This window comes from Sphaerodactylus townsendi, linkage group LG14, assembly GCF_021028975.2.
Source record: "Sphaerodactylus townsendi isolate TG3544 linkage group LG14, MPM_Stown_v2.3, whole genome shotgun sequence".
NCBI classification, from domain to species: Eukaryota; Metazoa; Chordata; class Lepidosauria; order Squamata; family Sphaerodactylidae; genus Sphaerodactylus; species Sphaerodactylus townsendi.
In genome coordinates, this window is record NC_059438.1 from 18,615,195 (window position 1) to 18,639,368 (window position 24,174).

The following is a 24,174-nucleotide window of genomic DNA, read 5'->3' on the forward strand; positions in this document are numbered from 1 at the left end:
GGGCTTTTTAATTAGCAAAATCTGTGGTGTGCAGATTGTTGTAACATTTTAACCTTACACTTATTCACCTCATCGGCTTGTTTGACTCCCCAGCTTTCATTAACAAAAGTCATTTTTTTGTTACAGAGAGTTGCCGTTCCCCTTATTATATCTTCGTATCAAAAAGGGCTAGTGACTTTTTAATACGAAAAAGCAAACTGGGAATTGAGAGGAATGAATAGGTTGTTATAATAAATGAATAAGATCTAAGGATTGCCTAGCTCATGCTGTGAATTCTTAGCCTCTGCCTACATGAGCATAGACTGCCATTAATACCCTTTGTTTAGACAAGGAGCCACATTTGAAACCATCCTGTTGAGAAAATCCTTCCCTTTCTTCTCTTTTTCCATCGCTCAACTTTTTGTTATGACAGTTTTACACCTACGCAGTTGGAATCTTTATGCACATTCCATGGCATCATGATGGTTAAGCCAATGCCTAAAGACAGGTTTTAAGCTGATAGATTACAAAGCATTTATCTCCTATTTTGTACTCCCCCCCCCCCGCAGTTTCCCATAACTTTTTGTCAAATCAGCAAAACTTTGGGTTTTCACTGAATCCTCACAGTCTGTGCTTTAACACTTCAATCATATTTTTGTGACTGTGATATGTGCCTTGCGATAGTGACCATGCAGGAACACCTGAGTTCAAAAATAGGTTCTGCAGCTGCACCATCAAAGTTGACAGATCTTTGATGTGCAGAGAATACCAACTGTAAGACTAACTGCTCAGTGGTGGGATCCAAACATTTTAGTAACAGGTTCCCATGGTGGTGGGATTCAACCTGTGGCGTAGCTCCAATGGGGCTGGGTGGGGCACGATGGGGGCGTGGCCAGGCATTCCGGGGGTCGGGCATTCCTGGGCGAGGCTGTGGCAAGGATGCAGCTGCTGCGCTGGTCCTTGGGTGGGAAACAAATGCACGCAGGCGCAGGCTACCATGCATGCCAGTGCACCTCCTGCTGGACTGCTTCAAGTTCTGCGCGCTACTGCTGAGAGGAGGGGTGTAACTAAGGCAAAAATCACGTGGCAAAATCACCAATTAGTAACCCCCTCTCGGCACACACAAATAATTAGTAACCTACTCTCGAGAACCTGTGAGAACCTGCTGGATCCCACCTCTGTAACTGCTGTATAAAAGGGTCACTATATAAAAGTGTGTACTGCTGGTTGTCAAGTTAGCAATTGAGATCTTCACTTCTATTTTCATGATCATCCTTAGTTAATAAACACAACAGCAGAAATTTGTTACCCTGGTGGTGGTTTGACTGGGACAGGACAATCCTATTGCCTTATGTGGTCAGTTGCTGTGTACGAAAATTAAGATGCGATTTGCAAATCTGTACTGGAGCCGCTCAGGAAGATTCTCTCTTCCGTGAGCTGCAAAAGGGGGATTTGCCCGGCTTTGCCTTTTGAAGATCAAAGTGAGATCGAAGTTTCTGTTACAGCTCGAGCCCTCCTCCTTGTTTTCCTCCCCTCATCCCTTGATCCACCTGCATCCTATCAACTCGGACCATAGCACCTCCCTTTTCCCCTCCCCTCCACGTCTTTGAAAAAAGTCTTGTTTTCTCAATGGAACCGGCTTTGAACCTCAGCATTCATAACCAACTCATTTCTGAAAATAATCTTTTAAAAAGAATGAAGGGAAATACGTGTGAATCAGAATTGGGGGCAGGGAGGGAAGCAGTTTCTTCTCTTGTGTAATGCTGGGGGGGGAGGGATATATATATTTATACTCTCTGGACCTTTTTCTTAGTTCTAAGAAGCTATCTCGAATAGTAGAGCATAGCATGATCCTCTTTTCCATCCAGGGATGAGATCCCATTGTAGTTAAGGAAGCACAAGTTACAGTTTGCACCCACCATGATACACTTGGGTACATTGTTTCCATGTCTGTTATGAGGGCTGGAAGATGATGGCATGTTATAGCCTGATCTCCTAAACTAAGCAGGGCTGGTACTTAACTGGGAAACCACCAAAGAAGACTACAGAGGAAGGGAAGAAGAAGAGAAGAAGGGTTTGGATTTCTACCTCACCTTTCTCTCCTGTAAGGAGACTCAAGGTGGCTTATAAGCTCCTTTCCCCTCCTCTCCTTACAACAGACACCTTGTGAGGTCGGTGGGGCTGAAAGAGTTCAGAGAGAACTGTGACCAGCCCAAAGTCACCCAGCAGGAATGTAGGAGTGCGGAAACACATCTGGTTCACCTGATAAGCCTCTGCCACTCAGGTGGAGGAGTGGGGAATCAAACCCGGTTCTCCAGATTAGAATCCACCTGCCCTTAACCACTGCACCACACTAAATATGCATGCGTTGGGGGTGCAGCCTTTTGATTCCACCTCCCCTCACATTCATTTGTTGTGCTCACTGAAATTATCTGAGAAAGCTGCTGATAGCTTGAGAGAGGATTTTTACCATAATTGTGACCAATGTTTTCTTTTTAACCTGTTCTCTGTTAACCCCCTTGTCTCCCTCAGCCCCACATGGTACATATTTTCTACTCCCTCTCCATCACCACAGGTCTCTCTGAACCCCTATTTCTTTGTAAATTTCCCAAAGTTTCTTTAGCCAGTCACAGCATGCTGTTTTCCCCTAGGCTACAAGCTCTCTCCTCACTCTCTCTGTCCCATCTCAAAGCTGTGCTTCTCTGTGTGACCCCTTGCTTTTTCAGTTTGCATTCCAATGTTGTTCTCTCATTGCACTCTCTGGATGCACAGTCTTTGTTCTGCCAAGTTCCTCCCATCCCATAAGTTGTCTCTCTGCACCCAGAGAGTTCTTTCTTCTCTATGGACAGCACGCATCTTCTTGTGCCATATCTTTATTGACTCTCCTTCCATACTCTTTTTTCTTTGCCTATCCCACAAATATCTCAATCTTGCTCATTTTTTGCTCATTTAGGAATGGCTAGGAACCATAACTCTAAAGCCCCGTCTCTCTGTTTCTCCTTGTTGATATAGATGAGCCTTTCATTTATTATTTACTAATTTAGATGTTTGTTTGTTTGTTTGTTTTGATTATTTTTTAAGATATTTATATCCCACTTTTCTACACACTGTGGACCCAAAGTGGCTTGCAATATCATTCTACCATCCTTCATTTTATCCTCACCGCAATTGTCCTGTGAGGTTGATTTGGCTAAGAGAGTGCAATTGGCCAAGGACATCCAACAAAGCTGATGTGGCAGAGCGGGAATTTGAACACAGGTCCCCCAGATCCTAGTCTGACACTATAACCACTATACCACACAGCCTCTCTCCCTCTGATCCATACCCAAAGGGAGCCTGATGCAAATGGGTGTGCAGTGTAGCTTTAGAACAGGGGTAGGGAACCTGCGGCTCTCCAGATGTTCAGGAACTACAATTCCCATCAGCCTCTGTCAGCATGGCCAATTGGCCATGCTGGTAGGGGCTGATGGGAATTGTAGTTCCTGGACATCTGGAGAGCCGCAGGTTCCCTACCCCTGCTTTAGAAGGACAGAAAACTCCAATACATACTACTGAAGCCATGCCCATTGGGTGACATACGCATTAGAGAATTAGAAAACTCCAAACTATGAATGTTTGAATTCCCCAAGAGGTCCCAAACAGAGTGGAAGTTGATATTGGCCTGCTGGGCTTACATCATGCAGGCCTGATCTACTCATAGAAGCAATCAAAGGGGCCTTCTTCCTTTAAGTTCAGCCATGTATTTATTTATACATTTCACCAGGCTATGTCAAGTTACATCTTGTCACAGAGCTTGATGTAATCTGAGGCAAATCAGATGCATGCATAAATGAATTAAGGGTTGCTTCCTTTTCAGAAGCTGCTTTGGAAACTCTTAGGGTTTTAGGCAAAAAGTTGATACTTCCATGACACCTGTGTCCACTGCATAAATAGCAAAGCTGCTGTCTCCACAATGATTCTTTGGCATGATTGATGCTTTATGGAGGTAGCCCAGGAAATGCAAAGTTCAGTTCTCAGTCTCAGCATTTTATCAAATATCAGGCCTTTTTGGCGCATAGAATTCCTGTTCCTGGCCCTACCTCAACGTAATTAGATCAAAAGAATGCATTCATTTATGTGTTTGGATATTTATTGCGGATATTTCTCCGCAATGGGGACTTAAACTGGCTATCAGCAGGTATTTTATCCTTGCAAGAACCCAGTGAGGTTTGTTAGGATAAGAGAGAGCTGTGGCGTAGCACCCAGGAGACGGGGGCGTTTTGTACCGGACATGCGGCGCCGGTGCGGGGGCATTCTGAGGCAAAGCGGAAGTGTGTGTGTGTGGGGGGGGGGGTGGCAGGGTCACAGGGCACACACATGCCCCAGGCACAGTTCCCCCTCACTGTGGCTCTGAGAGAGAGTAACTGACCCTGGGCCACATAGCAAGCTTTCATAGCAGAGTGGAAACACTCTGTTTTTATGCTAACCACTACATTATGCCATCTCCAATCCAGACTTTTGATGGACTTTTGTCTGAAATGCTCCCATGGATGTTAGGTTAAATAAAGAGTTTGCAATTAAATAGTTTGTGGCATTCCATGATATATACTTGTACTTTCAGTTAAAACAACAAACCAACAAACACAGCTTAGCCAGAAATAAATATCTAGACCCATGGTTAAAAACCCCCAGTGATAATATTGATATATCAGTTGTGGTAACTATGCTGGATTGTGGATCTGCAAGTGTATTGGAAGCATTGCCTAACTTTTTGTACTCTGTCATTAGCAAATGATTATAACTGTACTGGAGATTGTATTTATTACACTGGTGTTGCCACTGTTGCTGTTATATTGTTGCTGTTGTTTTAATTATGCCATTAAAGGTTTTATATACACACACACACACACACACACACACACACACACACACACACACACACACACTAACTAACTAACTAACTAACTAACTAACTAACTAACTAACTAACTAACTGGGCTCAAAAAGGATATCGAAGAGATAGAAAAAGTGCAGAGAAAGGCAACGAGGATGATTGAAGGATTGGAGCACCTTCCTTATGAGGAGAGGCTGCAGCGTTTGGGACTCTTTAGTTTGGAGAGGAGACGTCTGAGGGGGGATATGATTGAAGTCTATAAAATTATGCATGGGGTAGAAAATGTTGACAGAGAGAATTTTTCTCTCTTTCTCACAATACTAGAACCAGGGGGCATTCATTGAAAATGCTGGGGGGAAGAATTAGGACTAATAAAGGAAACACTTCTTCACACAACGTGTGATTGGTGTTTGGAATATGCTGCCACAGGAGGTGGTGATGGCCACTAACCTGGATAGCTTTAAAAAGGGCTTGGACAGATTTATGGAGGAGAAGTCAATCTATGGCTACCAATCTTGATCCTCCTTGATCTCAGATTGCAAATGCCTTAGCAGACCAGGTGCTCAGGAGCAGCAGCAGCAGCAGAAGGCCATTGCTTTCACATCCTGCATGTGAGCTCCCAAAGGCACCTGGTGGGCCACTGCGAGTAGCAGAATGCTGGACTAGATGGACTCTGGTCTGATCCAGCAGGCTAGTTCTTATGTTCTTATGTTCTTATGGCTTTTGATTCTATTTATTTAAAATAAATGCAACCCCTCCCCCAAAGACACATGTTGATAAAAAAAATCCTTTTACTCCTGAATCTGTTAAAACAGTTTTCTCTGCACTGTTGATCAATTCAGTCAATTGTGCTTCTCCGTTTTGTTACTTCGGCAAGCATGGAGAAATACTTAAACCCACTTATAGCATGCCCCGTCTCCCAGACCCTTTCATTCCCTTTACTTTTACATAGCATTTACACATGTTTAAGATGAACATGATTTCTCTTAATGGGGCAGTAATTGTCTTCCCCACCCCGTCCCAAATTAAATAACTCCTGGCCATGTGTTATATTACCTATACTTCAACTGTTGGCTTCAGTGGCCATGTTGTTGATCATTAGAACTCCCACTGTCAAGAGCCATTCTGTTTATGATCATGCATCTTCCTCGAAACACATCTATTTATTCCGCTGACACCTACCACTGAGAGAGATAATCCGCAACAGGAATAGTAGCTGTCGAACTTGGCCAGCAAGCCGCTCAGTGACTCAACCAACAGATGTTTCAGCAGCTTAGGTCAAAGGGAATTTGTGGACTTAGTGTTGTTATTTTTTCCCCCTTTCTATCCTTTCCCTTTCTATCCCTTTCACTTGTAGAATGAATGCCAGGAATGTCAATTCCAGGTATAGCCATTTGACCTAACCAATAGCAGGAGCAACCAAGTGAAGGCCCCGAGGAGATGGAGAGGCCAGAACATTAGTCGGTTGAGCCAGCAAGCTGGCTATTGTCCAGAGTTTTAGACAACTCACAAAGCAGTAGTGTGCCTGGAGTTTAGTAACTGCCTTGTGTACTTATTTGATGATTTTACAACTAGCGTATGCTCCTGACAGGTACCCCTGTGAACAGAATCCCGCCGGCCTATTAATATTTCGCCATGAAACTCACTTTTGATCTTTGTGGTACGTTTGAATTTCACGTTCTTCCTCAGTTTTGCACAGAATCAAATAGGAAGCCCCTGTGAAATGGAAATGAAATGATCAACACCCATGTGGCAGTGGGAAAAGAAGAGAGGGTAGCAGCTTCCACATTTAATCTGCTTTTCAATATGGGCACATTGATTTGTTAGGATGTTTAACTTGTTTCATCATTCTGCCCTGTTCCCGCGGGTGAACTATCTGATCCAACCGTCCTAAGAGCTATAGTTTATCCGTTGGACTTCCCATTTTCAGTTTAAAATGGGTATTGAGGACTAGTTTACCTCAGATTGTACAAGAATTTTGACAATTGTTTTTTTTGCTTATTTCACAAACTACCTGTTGATGCTGTCCACATTTCCTTGAGGCCTAAAGAAATAACCATCTGTCCCATTTACGTTCCTATTTTCCTCAGGGCAACCATAGGATACATAGTCCTCTCCTCTTCCATTTCACCTTCACAGCAGCCCTTTGAGGTTGGTTTGGCTGAAAAAGAGTCCTTGTTCTTAGATGCTTCCATGGGGAAGATTCGGTTTGAACCAGGGGCTTCCCAGTTTTTCTCAGATACATTATCCTGCACCTTTTCTATGATCCGAAGTGGGTCAGGAAGTCTGCTTTAAGCCCCATTTGAGGGCAGATACAGGTATCAGTGTGGCTTTTCCTTTTCCTATGGGACTAAAAGTAGTTTGAGAGGGTCATTTGTATTTTAATTTTTGGTGTCAAATTGCATTTTAGGGTCTTTTTAAGGGTCAAATTACATTTTCAGACCCAATTTTTACATTGTCTGAAATTTTGGTTATGGGTGAATTAATGAGGAAATTAATGAATTAATGGTGAATTAATGAGGAAATAAAATCTGAGTATTTTGTAGTTTGGGAAGTGTCTCTACAAGAGCTTCAACTTTAGTTCTGATTCATTGACTGTTTCACAAATGTGACAATACTTATTTATGATTACATAATAAGCTGGTATTTCTTTAAAAAACACAGAAAGACAGAGCGATAAAATCCCATGGTGGTTCTGAAGTCTACAAAAAAAATTCCCCCGGAAATCTTCGATGTTTGCTGAAAAATGAAAACTTTGCAGTGAATAAGTTATTGTGAAGTTAGGTGCAAACTGTCAATAAAATTGACAGCTTGTCTGCTTTGAAAATCTATTAGACTTCAGAATAGAATTTGCCTTTTGTTAATTGTTCACATGCATAGTTTATAGTACATGGCTGCTAAAACTTACAGGATTCTTTAGTGTGAAGTGCTGCTGAAATCAAAGAGTAAAAAGTTACAGTCCTCAGTTTTAGCAAATATTTTCATGTTTTGATGTTATTCATTAGATAAGGCCAGTTATTGGATGCTTTAGACCAGTCCCAATAGGCTTTACATAGTGCTTTAATACATATACTATGCTAATACATTGTGACATGCTAGGTTCTTGGGAAGAACCCAAAGCATATGAAGGCCAATGTTGGTTGAAGATTTGGTGGCTGTGATTTCATAAAATAATGGCAATAATAGAGCCAGTGTGGTGTAGTGGTTAAGAGCTGTTGTCCCTAATCTGGAGAACCAGGTTTGATTCTCCATTCCTCCACACCAAGCCTGCTCGGGCTACTCACAGTTCTCTCAGAACTCTCTCAGTCCCACCTACATCACAAGGTGTCTTTTGTGCAGAGGGGAAGGGAAGGTGATTGAAAGCCATTTTGAAACTCCTTGAAAGTAGAGAAGAGCAGAGTATAAATCCAAACTCCTCCTCCTCCTCCTCCTCCTCCTCCTCCTCCTCCTCCTCCTCCTCCTCCTCCTCCTCCTCCTCCTCCTCCTCCTCCTCCTCCTCTTCTTCTTCTTCTTCTTCTTCTTCTTCCTCCTCCTCCTCCTCCTCCTCCTCCTCCTCCTCCTCCTCCAACAAAAACAATCCAAATCCAGCACAATCAATTGTACTCTGGCAGAATGAGTTTTAATAAGATGAATAGTTTAATAAGATGAATAGTCCCTCCTTCCTGCTTGTGCCAAGATTTAACTATTTCAACCATGTCTCTTAGCATTGCCTACATATCCATCAATGGAGAATAGGTCAGCCATACTGCCCTACTGTTTATTTATTAATCATCTGGCAAACAAACCACTCTGTATCCTGCCCAGCACGGTGATATTTGTGATGTAATTTATTTGGATGCCCAAATGTCACCAGCGTTGATTGTAAGAGATAAAAAAAAAATGCACTCGCTTCAGCCCGCATCCAGCTCTGGGCTAAAATGTAAGCATGAAATCTCTGGTTTATTTTTGTAATAATGTTTACAGCTGCTTAATGACCCTGAAAAGGTTCAGGAGTCTGGTGCTCTGTGTTTCTTAACAGGAGTATATTATCACATCATAACAACCTTAGTTAAGCAGTCTCTCAGCTACAACAGTAAGAATCTCATTTAACAAAATTTTGCCATCTATTCCAGAAGGTTTCTTCAATAACACCCATTCGTGTGTTACTAGGAACCAAAGTAGAGTTGGACAGCTAGGGTCTAAAAGAGAGTTAATCTTTGTTTTTAAGAATTTTCATAGCAGCTCTTATGAAAGCCTAAAACATGGGATTCTGCCATTACTGGTGTCTTTCATCTTCTATGGAAAGGTATATGCAAGTGAACTTTTCCTTATACAAACCACAGGAGCATAATTTAGATATGTCATCAGTATCTCACTCTGTATATTCATACCATGTGAGATTATCTCTCCTTCCAACTCACTGAATTGGATCCAAACTAGGCATTGGATAAAAACGATGGAGAGCAAATCTATTGGATCCAAACTATGGTGGCTGGATCTAAAAATATACTGATTGGAAGGAGTCCTTTTGTGAGTCTTGGACACATAGGCCCCTTCCACACATGCAGAATAATGCGCTTTCAATCCACTTTCAATGCCCTTAGCACCTGGATTTACTGTGCGGAATAGCAAGACCACTTGCAAACAATTGCGAAAGTGGATTGAAAGTGCATTATTCTGCATGTGCAGAAGGGGCCATGCTGTTCTACTTTTTATCCATTGTTGGCTTAGACCAGGGGTCTTCAAACTATGGCCTTCCAGATGTTCAGAGACTACAATTTCCATGAACCCTACCACTTGGCCATGCTGGCAGGGGCTGATGGGAATTGTAGTCCATGAACATCTGGAGGGCCATAGTTTGAAGACCCCTGGCTTAGACAGACCTGTTTATTTTTATTTTTTTCATTTAAGGAAACACTAGTAATTGTATGGAGGAGGAAAGGCAGCATAGCATAGTCCAATTATTCAGATCTCGGAAGCTAAGCAGGATCGGTACTTGGAAGGGAGACCTCCAAAGAAGACCTGCAGAGGAAGGCAATGGCAAACCACCTCTGCTTCTCACCTGCCTTGAAAAATCCTTGCTGGGGTCACCATAAGTCAGCTGAACTTTGACAGCACTTTTGCAGTAATTGTAAGATCAGTGTGGATAACCCTGCAAATTATCATGAGGCCTACAATGAAGTTCCAAGCAAATGCCCTAGTGAAAGAGCTGCCATGTAAGTGTATCCTGTATATCTCAGAAGTTATTCTATCAAATTTCATGAAAAGAACATAGAAAGAGCACTATTGCATCAAAGCAATGGCCTGTCTAGTCCAGCTTTCTGCTTCCCACAGTGGCTGACCACTTGCTCTGGAGTCCAGCAGTTGCAGAATCCATATTTCCATCCCAACTCATTGCTTTCCCCTAGTGAGTGACCCTCCCAAGTGTACTGCCTCCATACATACAATCCTTCCATTCAGTTGTCATGACTAGTAGCCACTGATGGTCCTTTCCTCCATTAATTTGTCCAATCTCCATTTAAAGCCATCTAAAGTAGTGGCTGGAGGGCTAGTATGGTGTAGTGGTTAAGAGTGGCAGACTCTAATCCGGTGAAGCAGATTCGATTCCCCATGAAGCCTGCTGGCTGACCTTAGGCCAGACACAGTTCTCTCAGCCCATTGCAGAAGCAGGCAATGGCAAACTACCTCAGAATGTCTTTTGCCTTGAAAATCCTACTGGGCCGTCATCAATCAGCTGTGACTTGATGACATTTTCTACCACCAAGTGGTTCCTACATCCCAGCTAGTAAGTCCCACACATTAATTATTCTGTGTGAAGAAGTGTGAACACTTGGAAATTACTTTAAGCAAGCCCATGAGCTTTAAAGTATCAAATACAAATTTGTAATTATTTTGCATAGGGCAGAAGATTATCTTATTCCACTGCTAAGGCTGCTTTTGAGACTCTTGGGACCTTTCCACATGGGCCAATAGATGCGGGTTAAGGACACCAAAACCCCCATTTTGGGAGGGAAATTCGCATGGATCCCACTCCTAAATCAAGTCCACCCTGTGTCCCCCCCCCACCCCAGGGTTTTTGAGAATTCTATCCACGATTCTTTGGTGTTATTGCAGGTTGCAGCCACACACGAGTGAATGGCTGCCCTGCGAAGCGCGTTACTTGGCCGTTACCCTGCGAAGCGCGTTACTTGGTGCGTTACTTCCACTCACCTTTCTCAGCTGCATAGTCACGGAGGGGCACAGGGATGGCAGCATAGCTGTGAAGGGCCATGTCTGCCTGCTTGCATAGCTACGCAGTGGAGGGAGGGAGTGGGGAAAAATGTTCCTCTGTGTGAAGGCACGACAGCAATGCAGGTTGCTGCCGCGGGCTCTGTCCGCTGCCTGTATGGAGGCATGCAGACGACCCAAGGCTGCAAAGAATTGCTTTATCTGGACTGCAACCTGCTTTACTTTGTCTGTGCATAAGGGGCCTCGGTTTCAAGGACCGGACAGCTGACGGACATTTAAAGCCCTATTTGTCCATTAAAAAATATTTTTGACTTTGTTTATCATGGAGAAAAGCTGGGAGACTTGAAAAGCAGACGTCTTTGGCGCGTTGCCGTCTGATCGCGTAACTTTTGTGTTCCTTAAGTACTTCTTTATAAGGAACAGTTTTTACAGTTTTGAAATGGAACGGTCTTTAAAAAATGATGCATTTCCCCCTTTGGATAGGCTAGCTAAAATGGCAAAGGGAAGATTATTATTAGGGGCAATTATGCTGACCAGCGCAGAGCGCTCCTGTTTTTACAAACAGCGTCGAGTTCTAATTTTCTGCCGTGCTCAGTTTGTAGGTACCATTTGTACTCATTACTGTATATTGAGAAAGTTATTAAAAATACTTAAACTTGTTGAAGCTTCCTGTGACACCTCCTCTGGTTTTTAATTGGGTTTTATCGAGTTCCAGCTCTTTGGAAAGCAAATAGGAGTCCTTTACATCACCTCTTGCAACCAGTTGCGAGAAGCGCTGACGGGTTGGCTAAAACCGGATAACTTTTTTCCCCCCTAAATCCAAACGATTGCATGGCCAATTAAGAAGATAATTTATGCTTCTTGGTCGCGGGGACCCTTTCCCTAATGATGGAGGGACAATTGCTCTGGAACAGAAGGGTTAAATCTTAATCTCGGAGGTTTGCAAAGCTGCAAGTCGCAGTCTCCTTAAAATTTAATATACCTCGTTAATGCTTACTTGCAAACACTGAAGGATTTTTATGATTATAATCATGTGTTACAGCACCTAGTACTGTTTCTAAGCCGCATACTAATCAGCTTAATGAGATATTACTGCACTTTTTGTTGACTAAAGCAAAATCCCTTTTATTGTTCGAAAGCTTGTCCTTTACTTTATCCCCCCCACCCAACATTATTGTGTTTTATTGTGTACCAGTAAATATCATGGCATCTTTTCTTCCCCCCTCCCCTTCAAATCATAAAACCATCTTTCCCATTGTAGAATGCAGAATTTATTGAATATGCTTAATGGGACTGAAAGTTTTATAAATGGATTTCTATTTTTGTGCTGTTTTTTTTTTTAAGAGGAAGTGAGTGAGAGGCATAACATGTCTCTTTCTATATAGATTAGAACATGTAGACAGGTGCAGTTTCACAGGGGAAGGGGGGGGTTAAGAAGTTGAAAGCATAAAGCCACTTATTTAGCAGCAAGATATTCAAATGGGTAATGTGTTCGTTTTAAAAAATCCTAATTAATATATGCAATCAGAAAGTGTGCAGTGTGGCGAAGGCCCTGCATAATTAAGACAAAATGGAATCACAATTGCACCCTATACACTTGACATTTAATATACTTTTTTTATTGGATTCAGCAGAGGTCCTTTTGTATTGTGCGTGGCTGAAATCTAACAAATTTTGGTAGGTCTGATGATAGTGATAAAATGGGACTTGCTCCAAACCTAAAATTCTTCTTCACTTTTTCTCTCTCCTCAGTGATGGAGGAAGCTAGTTTGTGCCTTGGCGTTTCTTCAGCTGTACCGGAGGCCGATGCCCGCCTCAACAGCTCCATTCTCAATGGACAGTATTCTATGAGTCAGAAGCTGCACCAGATAACATCCCAGCTCAGCCATGCCTTTCCAGAGCTTCAGAACAGGCAGAATCCCGAGGAAAAGGCAGCAGGGCTCCTCGAAGACAAGAGCCACGTGTCTTTGGCAAACCAGCCAATCAGCAGCCAGATGGCCCTGTTAGCCAATCAGCTTAACAGAGAGGTTGACAGCAGTTTGAACGGGAGGGTAGATCTGCAGCAGTTCTTGAATGGACAGAACTTGGGCATCATGTCCCAAATGAGCGATATAGAGGACGACGCCCGGAAGAACCGAAAGTACCCGTGTCCCTTGTGCGGGAAACGTTTCCGTTTTAACAGCATCCTGTCTCTCCACATGCGCACCCACACGGGCGAGAAACCGTTCAAGTGCCCCTACTGCGACCACAGAGCAGCTCAGAAGGGGAACTTGAAGATTCACCTGCGCACTCACAAGCTGGGAAACCTGGGCAAGGGCCGCGGGAGGGTTCGGGAAGAGAACAGGCTCTTGCACGAGCTGGAAGAGAGGGCCATCTTGCGGGATAAGCAGATGAAGGGCAACCTTCTGCAGCCCAGGCCTGACGTGAAAACACATCCCCATTCTCAGCCCGTGCCTCTTGCCAACTGCAACTTGTCCGTGCCCACCAACCACAGCACCCCAGATATTTCCAACCCCGTTCCCTCTCCGAAGCCTGCCAGTGTGCAGGAAGAAGTGGTCGCCACCACTGCTGGATTTCGGTGCACTTTTTGCAAAGGAAAGTTTAAGAAACGGGAGGAGCTAGACAGGCACATCAGGATCCTCCACAAGCCTTACAAGTGCACTTTGTGCGACTTCGCTGCCTCGCAGGAGGAAGACTTGATCAGCCACGTGGAGAAAGCTCACATAACGGCCGAGTCGGCTCAGGGCCAAGGTTCCAATGGGAATGGTGAGCAAGCCGCCAACGAGTTTCGGTGTGAGGTGTGCGGGCAGGTCTTCAGCCAGGCCTGGTTCCTCAAAGGCCACATGAGGAAGCACAAGGATTCCTTCGAGCACTGTTGCCAAATCTGCGGGAGGCGCTTCAAGGAACCTTGGTTCCTGAAGAACCACATGAAGGTGCACCTGAACAAACTGTCTGTGAAAAACAAATCCCCCGGCGACTCGGAGGTCCCTGTGTCCATCGGCAGCATGACGCAGGAAGCTCATGCAAACTTGTACTCCAGATACTTGTCCTGTTTGCAGAGTGGCTTTCTCCCTCCTGACAAAGCAGGTCTCGGTGAGCAGAATCAGGCTTACAATAAAGGTGAGCTGCCCATGAAAGACAGAGAAGTTCTGGGCAAACTCTTGTCCCCCATTGCTGGCATGGGCCACGGCATCGCCGAAGGGGACAAGCATTCGTTACTGGGGTGTCTCAACCTTGTGCCTCCTCTCAAATCCAGTTGTATAGAAAGATTGCAGGCTGCCGCGAAGGCTGCTGAGATGGACCCTGTAAACAGCTATCAAGCTTGGCAGCTTATGGCGAGAGGAATGGCCATGGAACACGGCTTTTTGTCTAAAGAGCACCAGATACAACGGAGCCATGAAGACACTTTGGCAAGCGCCGGAGTTCTGTTTGATAAGGAGAAGCGGGAGTATGTGTTAGTAGGAGCAGATGGCTCCAAGCAGAAAATGCCTGCTGATTTGGTTCACAGCACTAAAATGGGCAATCAGAGAGACTTGTCAAACAAACTAGACCCTTTGGAAGGCAGCAGAGATTTCCTGTCTCACGGTCTGAACCAAGGACTCGATTACAACATGCAGAGTCACAGCAACACGAAAGAGAAGCCAACTGAGTGCCCAGACTGTGGCAGGGTTTTTAGAACATACCACCAAGTTGTCGTTCATTCCAGGGTCCACAAGAGAGACAGGAAAGCAGAAGAGGAGATTCTTCAAGGGAGCCTTGAAGAACGCCGTGGGTCTGGGAGCGATCAGGAATCTCAGTCAGTCAGCAGGTCAACAACGCCGGGGTCCTCCAATATTACCGAGGAAAGTGGAATGGGGGGAGGTCTGTCACAGACAGGAAGTGCCCAGGAAGACAGCCCACATCCTTCTTCACCTTCCTCCTCAGGTAAGTCAACCTTTTGTTTTTTCAGGGGGATCAGCACATGTAGTTCTTTCCTAGCATTTTACCCGAATACTTTTTTGTTAGATTTCCAAGAAAAGTCATATGTTCTAGCGTGCCTATTTTGCTATCTTTCCAACTATTGTCAACTGATTTTTTTTAAAAAAACCCTTCAATTTACTTCTCCTTAGCCTTCTGTTTATAACATAATTTAGCTTTTTGTTTGTTACCACAAGTGGAACATGGCAGTTGTTTTCATGAAACAGAGAAAAACCATGGAGATCTATATTTTTCCTTCTTGTTCATATTTTCCCTCTTTTATCATTGGCCTGCAAATGAAATGGCCTTGTGTAAACTCCTTTCAGTGTTAGCTGGGGATGGTTGGGATGTATTCATGCCCAATGTTGGGCTCGGTATCCATTTCCTAGTTTATAAATGCACTGTGTTCAGTGGACTCATTTATTTATCTTCAGTATTACTAACTTACATCTCTCCTTTGGTACCTTGTGGAACTGTGGGTGACATACATAGGACCTTCAGGAGGTCCCCTATGCAGACACTGACCAGATCCAGGTTTTGAGCAGGGTGGCTGTGTATGCTCTTTCCACAGTACTGTGAGCCCTGCATATTCTGCATTGAAGATGCTGCAGTGGGCTCCACTTTGCATATATCATTTGTTGTTATTATTCTAGTGCTAATTTGGACGTTTACTTATGCATTTATTTGTTTAGCAAGTTTCTGTCCCACTTTTCTCCACCACAAAGATCCGAAAGCTGCTTATTAAAAGGGACTAATACCATTAGAATAATAGAATCATAAAGTTGGATGAGACCCCAAGGGCCATCATGTCCAACCCCCTGCAGTGCAGAAACACACAGTCAAAGCGCACCTGACAGATGACCGTCCAGCCTGTCTTTAAAAATCTCCAAAGAAGGAGACTCCACTACACTCCAAGGTAGTGCCTTCCATTGTTGAACAGCCCTTACTGTCAGGAAGTTTTTCCTGATGTTTAGGTGGAATCTCTTTTCCTTCACCTTGAACCCATTACTCCTGGTCCTAGCCTCTGGAGCAGCAGAAAACAAGCTTGCTCCCTCACCAACACAACATCCCTTCAGATATCTAAACATGGCTGTCATGTCACCTCTTAACCTTCTCTTCACCAAACTAAGCATCCCCAGCTCCACAAATCTCTCCTCGTAGGGCATGGATTCCAGCCCTTTGATTATTTTGCTTGCCCTCCTCTGTGGTCTACTAAGACTCCCAGATCCCTTTCGCATGTAGTGCTGTCAAGCCAGATGTCACTCATCCTATGTTTCTGCATTTTATTTTTTTCTGCCTAAGTGTAGTATCTTACATTTGTCTCTGTTGAAATCCATTTTGTTGGTTTTGGCCCAGCCTTAAATAAATTTAAACAAAAAACCCATCTGTACAGAAGCATCTTGGACTGGGCTGGTATCCTCTGGGGTAGTCCCATCAGTCCACAACTTGTGAGCCATGAATTAAGAGGTCAAGCCAAGAGCCCTTCTGTGGGGGTGGAGCATCCCCATCCCCTGTCTCTTGTTGTCCACTGCTGCTCAGAGTGGCAGTGGAAGACTGGTTTTTTAATGACTGCTTGGTTGATGCTGTGGCAACTCTTCAGAAAAAAACCCAAATGGGACATCACACCTGTCTAGGAATTGCCAGAAATTGTATGGTAAAACCATAGAGTTTTTGATGATTCCTAGAGAATACTGACAAGGGCTAATGTGGTCAGTCCTCTCTAGGAATCTGCAAAAACTCTTCCATTGCTAGAGAGGTGTGATGTCTTGTGCAGGTTTTTCCTGGAAGTGACATCAATCAGTCTTTATTATATCCATTTCTCCCTCTCCAACCAGTTGCCCTACCTTTGGTTCATTTCCATGGTCTCAGTTAGCTGCAACCAAGCCTCGTGTATCTGCAACAGGAGAGAGACACATTCCGCTTAAATCTTTCAGGCTGGCAGCATGAAAACCAGTGTGGTGTAGTGGTGAAGAGGAGTGGACTCTAACCTGGTGAACTGGGTTTGATTCCCCACTCCTCCACTTGAGTGGCAGACTATAATTTGGTGAACTGTGTTTGATTCCCCACTCCTCCATTTATGTGGGGGACTCTAATCTGGTGAACCAGGTTTGTTTACCCACTCCTCCACATAAAGCCTGCTGGTTGACCTTGGGCCAATCACAGTTCTCTTATAACTCTTTCAGTCCCAGCTACCTCACAAGGTGTCAGTTGTAGGGAGAGGAAAGGAAGCCACCTTGTGTCTCTTTATGGTTAAGAAAAGCAGGGTATAAATCCAAAACTCTTATTTTCTTCAAAACTCTCCTGAAGATGTCTCTTTGCTTTTCCATTTAATCATTCCTGTAACCATGGTTGTGTTTTAAGAGGCCCACATTCCATGGTTACATATGATTCACTTATGTGACTGTAACATCAGTGCGAGGCCAGAATTGAACACAATCATGGGATATATAGTGCTCCAAATGAAAGCATGTATGTGCCCCATTAGCATTGTATGACCCTCCACAAAGCCTGCATCCCAGAGTTTAAATGAGCATCGTGAAGGCAATAACTAGAAATGAATTTGTTTTATTCCATTGTATTTAATGTAAACCTGCTGTGTGTATATATATATATATAAAGAGCAAGGCGAAAATTCAGATTTCATCGAAGCTATCTAAAATATTGAACTTCCTTGGTGCTTTAAAAAAAGAAAGAATGAAAAGGGGAAGATTTCTGGCCTCATCTCTCATTTCTAGACTCTCGAACTAATGGATAGTAAATTGAAAGTTATATCTTCAGCCTTTTCATAACAAAAGCACCTTGCTAATATTGTAATCATTCTGCAGGCCTAACAACAGAGGAAATCATGCCATAACAAATACTCTGTTACTAATGGCAACATTGATTTCTGCAATCAGCCATTAAGTCTAGAAAATGAAAGACAGTTTGAGAGACCTTAAGGCATTACGTTGCCCACTGTTAAAGATCTGGTAGCAGACTGTTGAAGGTAATTCTTTTTCGACTCACCCCCCTCCCCTGGTTTCGATAAATATTTTAGCATTGGAGGCAATCCACTGTTACAGTTATTAAGTAGATGCCAGTTTATTTTTTGTTGTTCTTGTCATGCTCCAGTATCCTCCGTTTCTAAGGCCAGATTAATAGAAAAGAAAGTGTGCAGGGTTTTTTTTTGGGGGGGGGGGGAGGTGGCTTATTACACACCAGTAAAGAAACTCTTAAGACACATAAATCTGCCCTCTGCATTCCACAGATTCCTATAGCGCTTAATGCTGTTGTTTAAATACCCATGAAGCACACGGACTTCTTAGGGCTGTAGCCTCATTTACAATTTATTAGTGGCAAAACAGATTTGAAAAGCCTGTATGGGAATGAAGGGGAAACCAGGCAAGAGCTAATTTTATATCACGCAGTTGTTTGGATTGTTTTAAGGAGATTGAAAATCGAATATGACAACAGGGAGGTTTTATTTTACATACAAGTTGCCCTTGCCGACGTTTAAAATGTTAAGAACAACAGCACACCAAAAAAAAAATGGTTAAGTGCTCTTCTCCTCCACCCATGTGGGCATTTGTTCCCCAAATGGATGGCCATCTGTGGAACATGTATGTAGCCCAAGCTTTAGAACTAGCCAATAGTGGAAGAAGGATGCTATTTTGGTAATTTTATTTGTCTTCTGAAAGTCGCAGGGCAGATTGGAATCATTTGGGCAAACCTGTGCAGAAACTGGCATGAGATCTGCTCACTAGATCCTTTTTAAAAAGTTTCTTACTACAGACTTTCTTACCACCCCCACCCACCACCTACCCAATTATAGAATGGCACTACTGTTTAAATCTCAACATGTCTGCTGAAAGCTTAAAGTGATACCTTTCAGATTCTTTGAAAATTGCTTCCTTGGCTTTGTATGGACCACAGCTACCTGCCTGAAATTGGAAACATTAATTAATGGTCTGCCTGCTCATGGTGGACATCAGCTTATGAGCAACGTTCTTCACCTTTGTTAATTCCAGGACTGTGCCCACCTGCCCAAACTTAAGTGACATATGTGGCAGACAGGCAAACTGCGCCCACTTACTTGGACTCTGTTCATTTTGCTCAATGTCTGCCATACCATGTTAAAAAAATGGGTCCAGCTTGGGGGATTGATGACATCCTTGCCGACCCTCATCTCCTTGAACGCCTCTCTGTTGGATAGCCAACATCCTTGAAGTGGTTTAAGGTTGTCAGCCTGAACCAGAAGTGAAAGCACTCAATTAAATCTTTAATCTTCCCTGATCTCAAATTCATACAGCGTATTACGATATTATCCCTTTTGTATTGTCCTTACTTTCAAAGTGTCAGCTGCTGCAATTTGGTAAATGGATGAGTTTCACCGTTGATAAAGATGGAAGCCCAGTAGGCTTGGAAATGTTTATCCCAAACTTGTAAGCTTATATACTGCATCCAGTTTTCAATTGTGCGGGTTGGTTGAATAATTTCTAATTGTTTCCTTTGTTGCCTCTTAATGGGAATTTAACAACTGTAGGATGAGGCGTTTCATTGATACAAGATGCCAAATTTTCAGTTCTTTACCAGATGAAATGGGCTGGTTTAACTTGGAGAATTTTTAACCCCCCCCCCCCCAACATCAAAACCTCTTTGCCTGCTATAACGTACCCAATGAAATAGATTTTAATCTTACATAATTATTGCTACCTGAGGAAGATAAACCCACATGAGTACAAAGGAGGTCTGTGATTGCTAAAGTTAAAGAAAAACATAGTTCTCAGAGACAGCTATTAAGACATTACTACCAAACATTGTTTAAACCAATTTTCAAGACTGTGTAGCAGTGTCTCAGAACTTAATTTGCATCACTTGATTCTTTTCTGTTGTTGCAAATTGGGTCAGTAGGGCCTGAGAAACTTCTTTTTCCAGACCTTAACTATTGAATTCTTTTTTATATATATAAATTGGTGCTCTTAACATGATAGTAGTTTGGAATTCATCATAAAAAAACCCCTTTATACACAGTGCCTCTTAGAACGGATCTCTAGGAGAAAGCTTACAATGAGTGGCAGAAAAGCCTTTGTTATCTGCTGTAATTCTTTGCAAAGGAGGATTGGGAGTGGAGTGGCTGGGGTTTTTTTTTTTGAAAAAAAAATGTCTCGTTTAGACTGGGAAGAAGAAAGGGTCAAGTTTGCAATCAAACAGTTATTGCAGAAATGTGTGACTGTCACTGGCTCGGCTAATGTGGTATGCAGCTGTTTGTTATGTGAGTAAAAGAATGTTTGAATCAGTGAACATGTGAAAACGGCGCTGGTGAACCAGAAAATGTGTTTGTTCTTTGGCTCTCCAAACTGCTGAGAACTTAGCTGAAGATCAACTGCTAAAACTCAGACCTTTTGACAAATGAAGAGGTCATACTTTCGGGGAGAAAACGGACAGGCCCAGTCACATAGATCATTTCCTCGTCTTTTGGTCTTTGTTTTTTTAAAATCACTTTTGCTGTTGTGCTCAGTTACAATGGAAGGGGAAGCTGATACCAAGAGCCTGCTGACAGGTGATGTGTTATACTGTTGTTTGGAGCCTAACCTCCTTTCTTGGGCTGATTCACTCTTATTTACGAGTGTGGCCCAAACACATGTTTAAACCTCATCATTGATACTAATGTTGACACTAACGTGACTTAGAAATGATTTGTTTCCATCGGTTTCTGACTATCTTTTCCAGGTGAAGCACTGAGAATACCTCAGCATTCACGCTTTTTAGAATTAGCCCCCCCTCCCCCCCCGTCAGAATGCCTGATAACGAGACACCATCCAGTGTGTCCATTATGGACTGAGCCCTGTGTCTTTGTGTTACCCGTTAGGACGAGTTAGTTTTATTCCTTTGGATATGAAAACTTTTTCATATCAGAATAATTTGCATAACGAAAATAAGGCAGCCAGTTATCTGGGTTGGCTTCCAGGGCTGTTTATTAAATCAAGATGGGCCAGATTTAGCTTAGGAGTTAACACATAGCGTAATTAAATCTTAATGTAGGGAGAAATGATACTGTTTTGTTATAGCGAATAGAATAGTAGTACCTTCTGTGTTTGCCTATAATTTTGGTGGAGAGATAATTGAAGTCTTGATGGTACGAAAGGGGTAATTGAATGCACCGGCCCTCCAGTTCATTAAACAAAGTAGGCCAAGTTGTGTGATCAATGAAAAGCACAGCTATAGATATAGATATCTCTAAAATATTAAAAATTTAAAAAAGGATGGACAATAAAATACTGTTAACTAATAATTTATTCTTGTCCACAGCACTTCATGTTGACTTTGGCACAAACTGTGTGATCAGCTGGTTTGGAATCTTTTCAGTATCTCTGATTCCCCCCACCCCCCACCCCCCAATGGCAGAGAACTCCTTCTTAAACAATGCATTTCAGCCTATATTTATGCCCATTGACAGAGAATATAAAAAAGCTTTTGTACTGGACAGCACAGCGAAGACACAGGATAGAGAATGATATGATGATGCTCTTTCTTTCTCTCTCTCTTTCTCTCTCTCTCTCTCTTTCCTTCTTTCTTTCATGGGGATGATAATCATCAAATGGTCTACGTGAACAAAAAGGCAAAAAAAAATTAAGTCTGAGGATTAAGATCTTCATTTTTTTTGCTTGTGCATTCCAATTGTTCTTAAAATATTTGGCAATGTCAATTAGTAACTGAGCAGAGTTAGCTGATGAACACAATTTTCCACTAGACTGAGCACCCTATTGTAGTCGAGCTAACAGCAGATTTCTGAGGTCATTATCATTCTCTGGTAGCTTTGCCCAGCTGCTTCATACTGCAAAAGCCAAACTTTATACTCCAGCTCTGGGATGGCACGCAGCAACAGGGGGCTGCAAAGGGAGGAGTGGGAAGTTGGCTAAGAAGCTGAAAAAAAAGTCATTACCATCGGAGGAAAGAGAATGTCAATGTTCCGAGGTGTTTTGAGGGAATCTTGCCTCTAAGCCAAGCCTCCCTTTCTCTATTCAGCTGGTCTCTTTTCTCCGTGATCCTGTTTATTCTTTGAAATTAAAAAGACTGAGGTGGCATTGTTATTTTTTTTAATTCCCTTCATAAGCTTCTATTGCCGGTGTTATAAAAATAGAAACCTTCCTCCCGAAATAACCACGTTTCTTTGAATGCAGTCCTTCTTAAATACAGTGCGTTTTTCAGTGACAGTTATACATCTTTGCTTGTTCAGCCTGGTTTGGGGATTATAAAACTCAAGGATGTATCGCTTGCCGGTGGTTGTAGGGCCACAGAGGAAGAAGGGATCCCAGGAGACCCATGGTGATGGGGGGAGTCTTGTCTTGGCAAAACTGTCTTTTATGACGAAGTATCAACTTCCATGCAAACTCAGCCAATAGCAATAGGGATCAAATATTGATTGGTTCTTGTTGAAGATCCTTCTTGAAGTGTTAATGGCCACTAGCGTAGGTGTCTTTAAAAGAACATCAGACAGATTCATGTCCACCAGTTGGCTAGTAGTTGTGGTGAATAAAGGGACTTTCAGACATAGTAAATCTCTATCTACCAGTGTTAGGAGGGAATATCTGAGGTAGGCTCAACCTCTTGCGCTGTTTCTTGGTTGGCCACTGTGCAAAATAGGATGCTGGGCTAGATGGACCACTGGTCTGATCTGGAGAATGCTACTTACATTCTTAGTCTTAACCCAACTGGGCAGAGACTTCTGTTTTAGTACTAGGTCTCAGTCAAGATATTCCTTGAGAAACAGTTTCTGTCCAGTTTGCATGGCCTGTTCAATGCAGTTGTAACTAGGTTACTTGGCAAGTGGTATTATGTAGGATCAAGATGAGATGGCTCCACCTTTGGACCCACCACAAGAACACACAACTTATTTTTAGTAATTCTGCAGTGGCAACACAACAGTATAGAACCATCAGCTGACCTTAGAAATACCTGTTTCTGGGGAGGAAACACAGTGATCTTCATGCTGTGCTAATGGACTTGCTAGAGACAACTTGCAGATTACTGCTGGGAACAGGACAATGGATTAACAGTCTACCTGGTCAGATCTAAGAAGTCTCTTCTTATGTTCTTAGGATCCATTACTGAACTCTCATTACTCATCTTAAAGGATCTTCTCCTCTTCCTTTTCAATAGCAAACTTTTATTTGGGCTTAAATCTTTGACTTTTGACTTCCTGGGCTATGCCTTCATTCCTTCTGGGATGTTAATAATCTGACTCATTCCAGTTTGTGTGGCCTTTAGGCTTATTTTAATGTCTAGGTTACTGGGTGAGTAGTGAGCATTCAAGCCAATGCTACATTGTCTGTTTTACCAGGACCTTAAGCTGCAAAGAGTAGCTTGCATCTTGGCCCTGGTTATCTCACTGCCTGTAAGTAACACAGTTGCAAGCATTGCAAATAGTTCCTCATTAAACTAAGGAGGCACTAGGGAAAGGAACCGTAAGGCATCTGTATAAAACAGATGCATAGCAAGGGGGGGAAAGCGCCCGGTGCACTGGTGCGCCCTCCGCCCCTGCCCCGGAACGCCCACAGAATTCCCCCACCATGCCCTCACCAAACACCCCCAGGGGTGGGCGCCCAAGTGCGTTGCACCCCCCCATTCCCTTGGAGCTACGCCTCTGGTATCAAAGGTTGATCTGTCTTTCTAGGCATGGTGGTGGCAGAAAGCAGCATCAAGTTGCAGCCGACCTGCCACCCCCATCACAGGGGTTTTCAAGGCAAGAGGTCAACAAAGGTGGTTTGCAATAGCCTGCCTCTGCCTACTACCTGGGACTTCTTTGATGATCTCCTGTCCAAGAACTTAACAGGGCTGATCCTGCTTAGCTTCTGAGAGCTGCTGAGATTGGGCCAGCCTGGGCCAGCAAGGTTAGGCAATCTAGACATAAAAATGATCTTAACTACATCAAACCCTTTGAGCATCCTTTATTACTAGTGCTGCAACAACAATTCAGAATAGTGAACTCACTTTCCAAGAGACTGAGAATCCTGTTTTTTTTTCCCAGAGAGACAAAGACAATTTATGCCAGAAAATAATTAAGAGTGTTAAATTTTAAAAGCAGCAAGCAGTGATCTCTGGGTTGCTTTGATTGGCAAAATATTCTCTTGGGGGGATGACAAACAATTTTTTGTTTGATTTTTGGAATTAAAATAATA

At 43.1% G+C, this 24,174-nt stretch overlaps 1 protein-coding gene across 2 annotated transcripts in view; it reads left to right on the forward strand.

Annotated features, from left to right (window-relative positions):
* ZNF536 (zinc finger protein 536) overlaps positions 1-24,174 on the forward strand; it is a 365,500-nt gene that overhangs the window by 191,135 nt on the left and 150,191 nt on the right. For both annotated transcript variants that reach the window (XM_048515612.1, XM_048515613.1), the window contains exon 4: positions 12,812-14,983. In XM_048515612.1, the coding sequence (XP_048371569.1) occupies positions 12,814-14,983 (2,170 nt within the window). In that variant the 5' untranslated portion in view covers positions 12,812-12,813. The remainder of the gene's footprint in view (positions 1-12,811; positions 14,984-24,174) is intronic.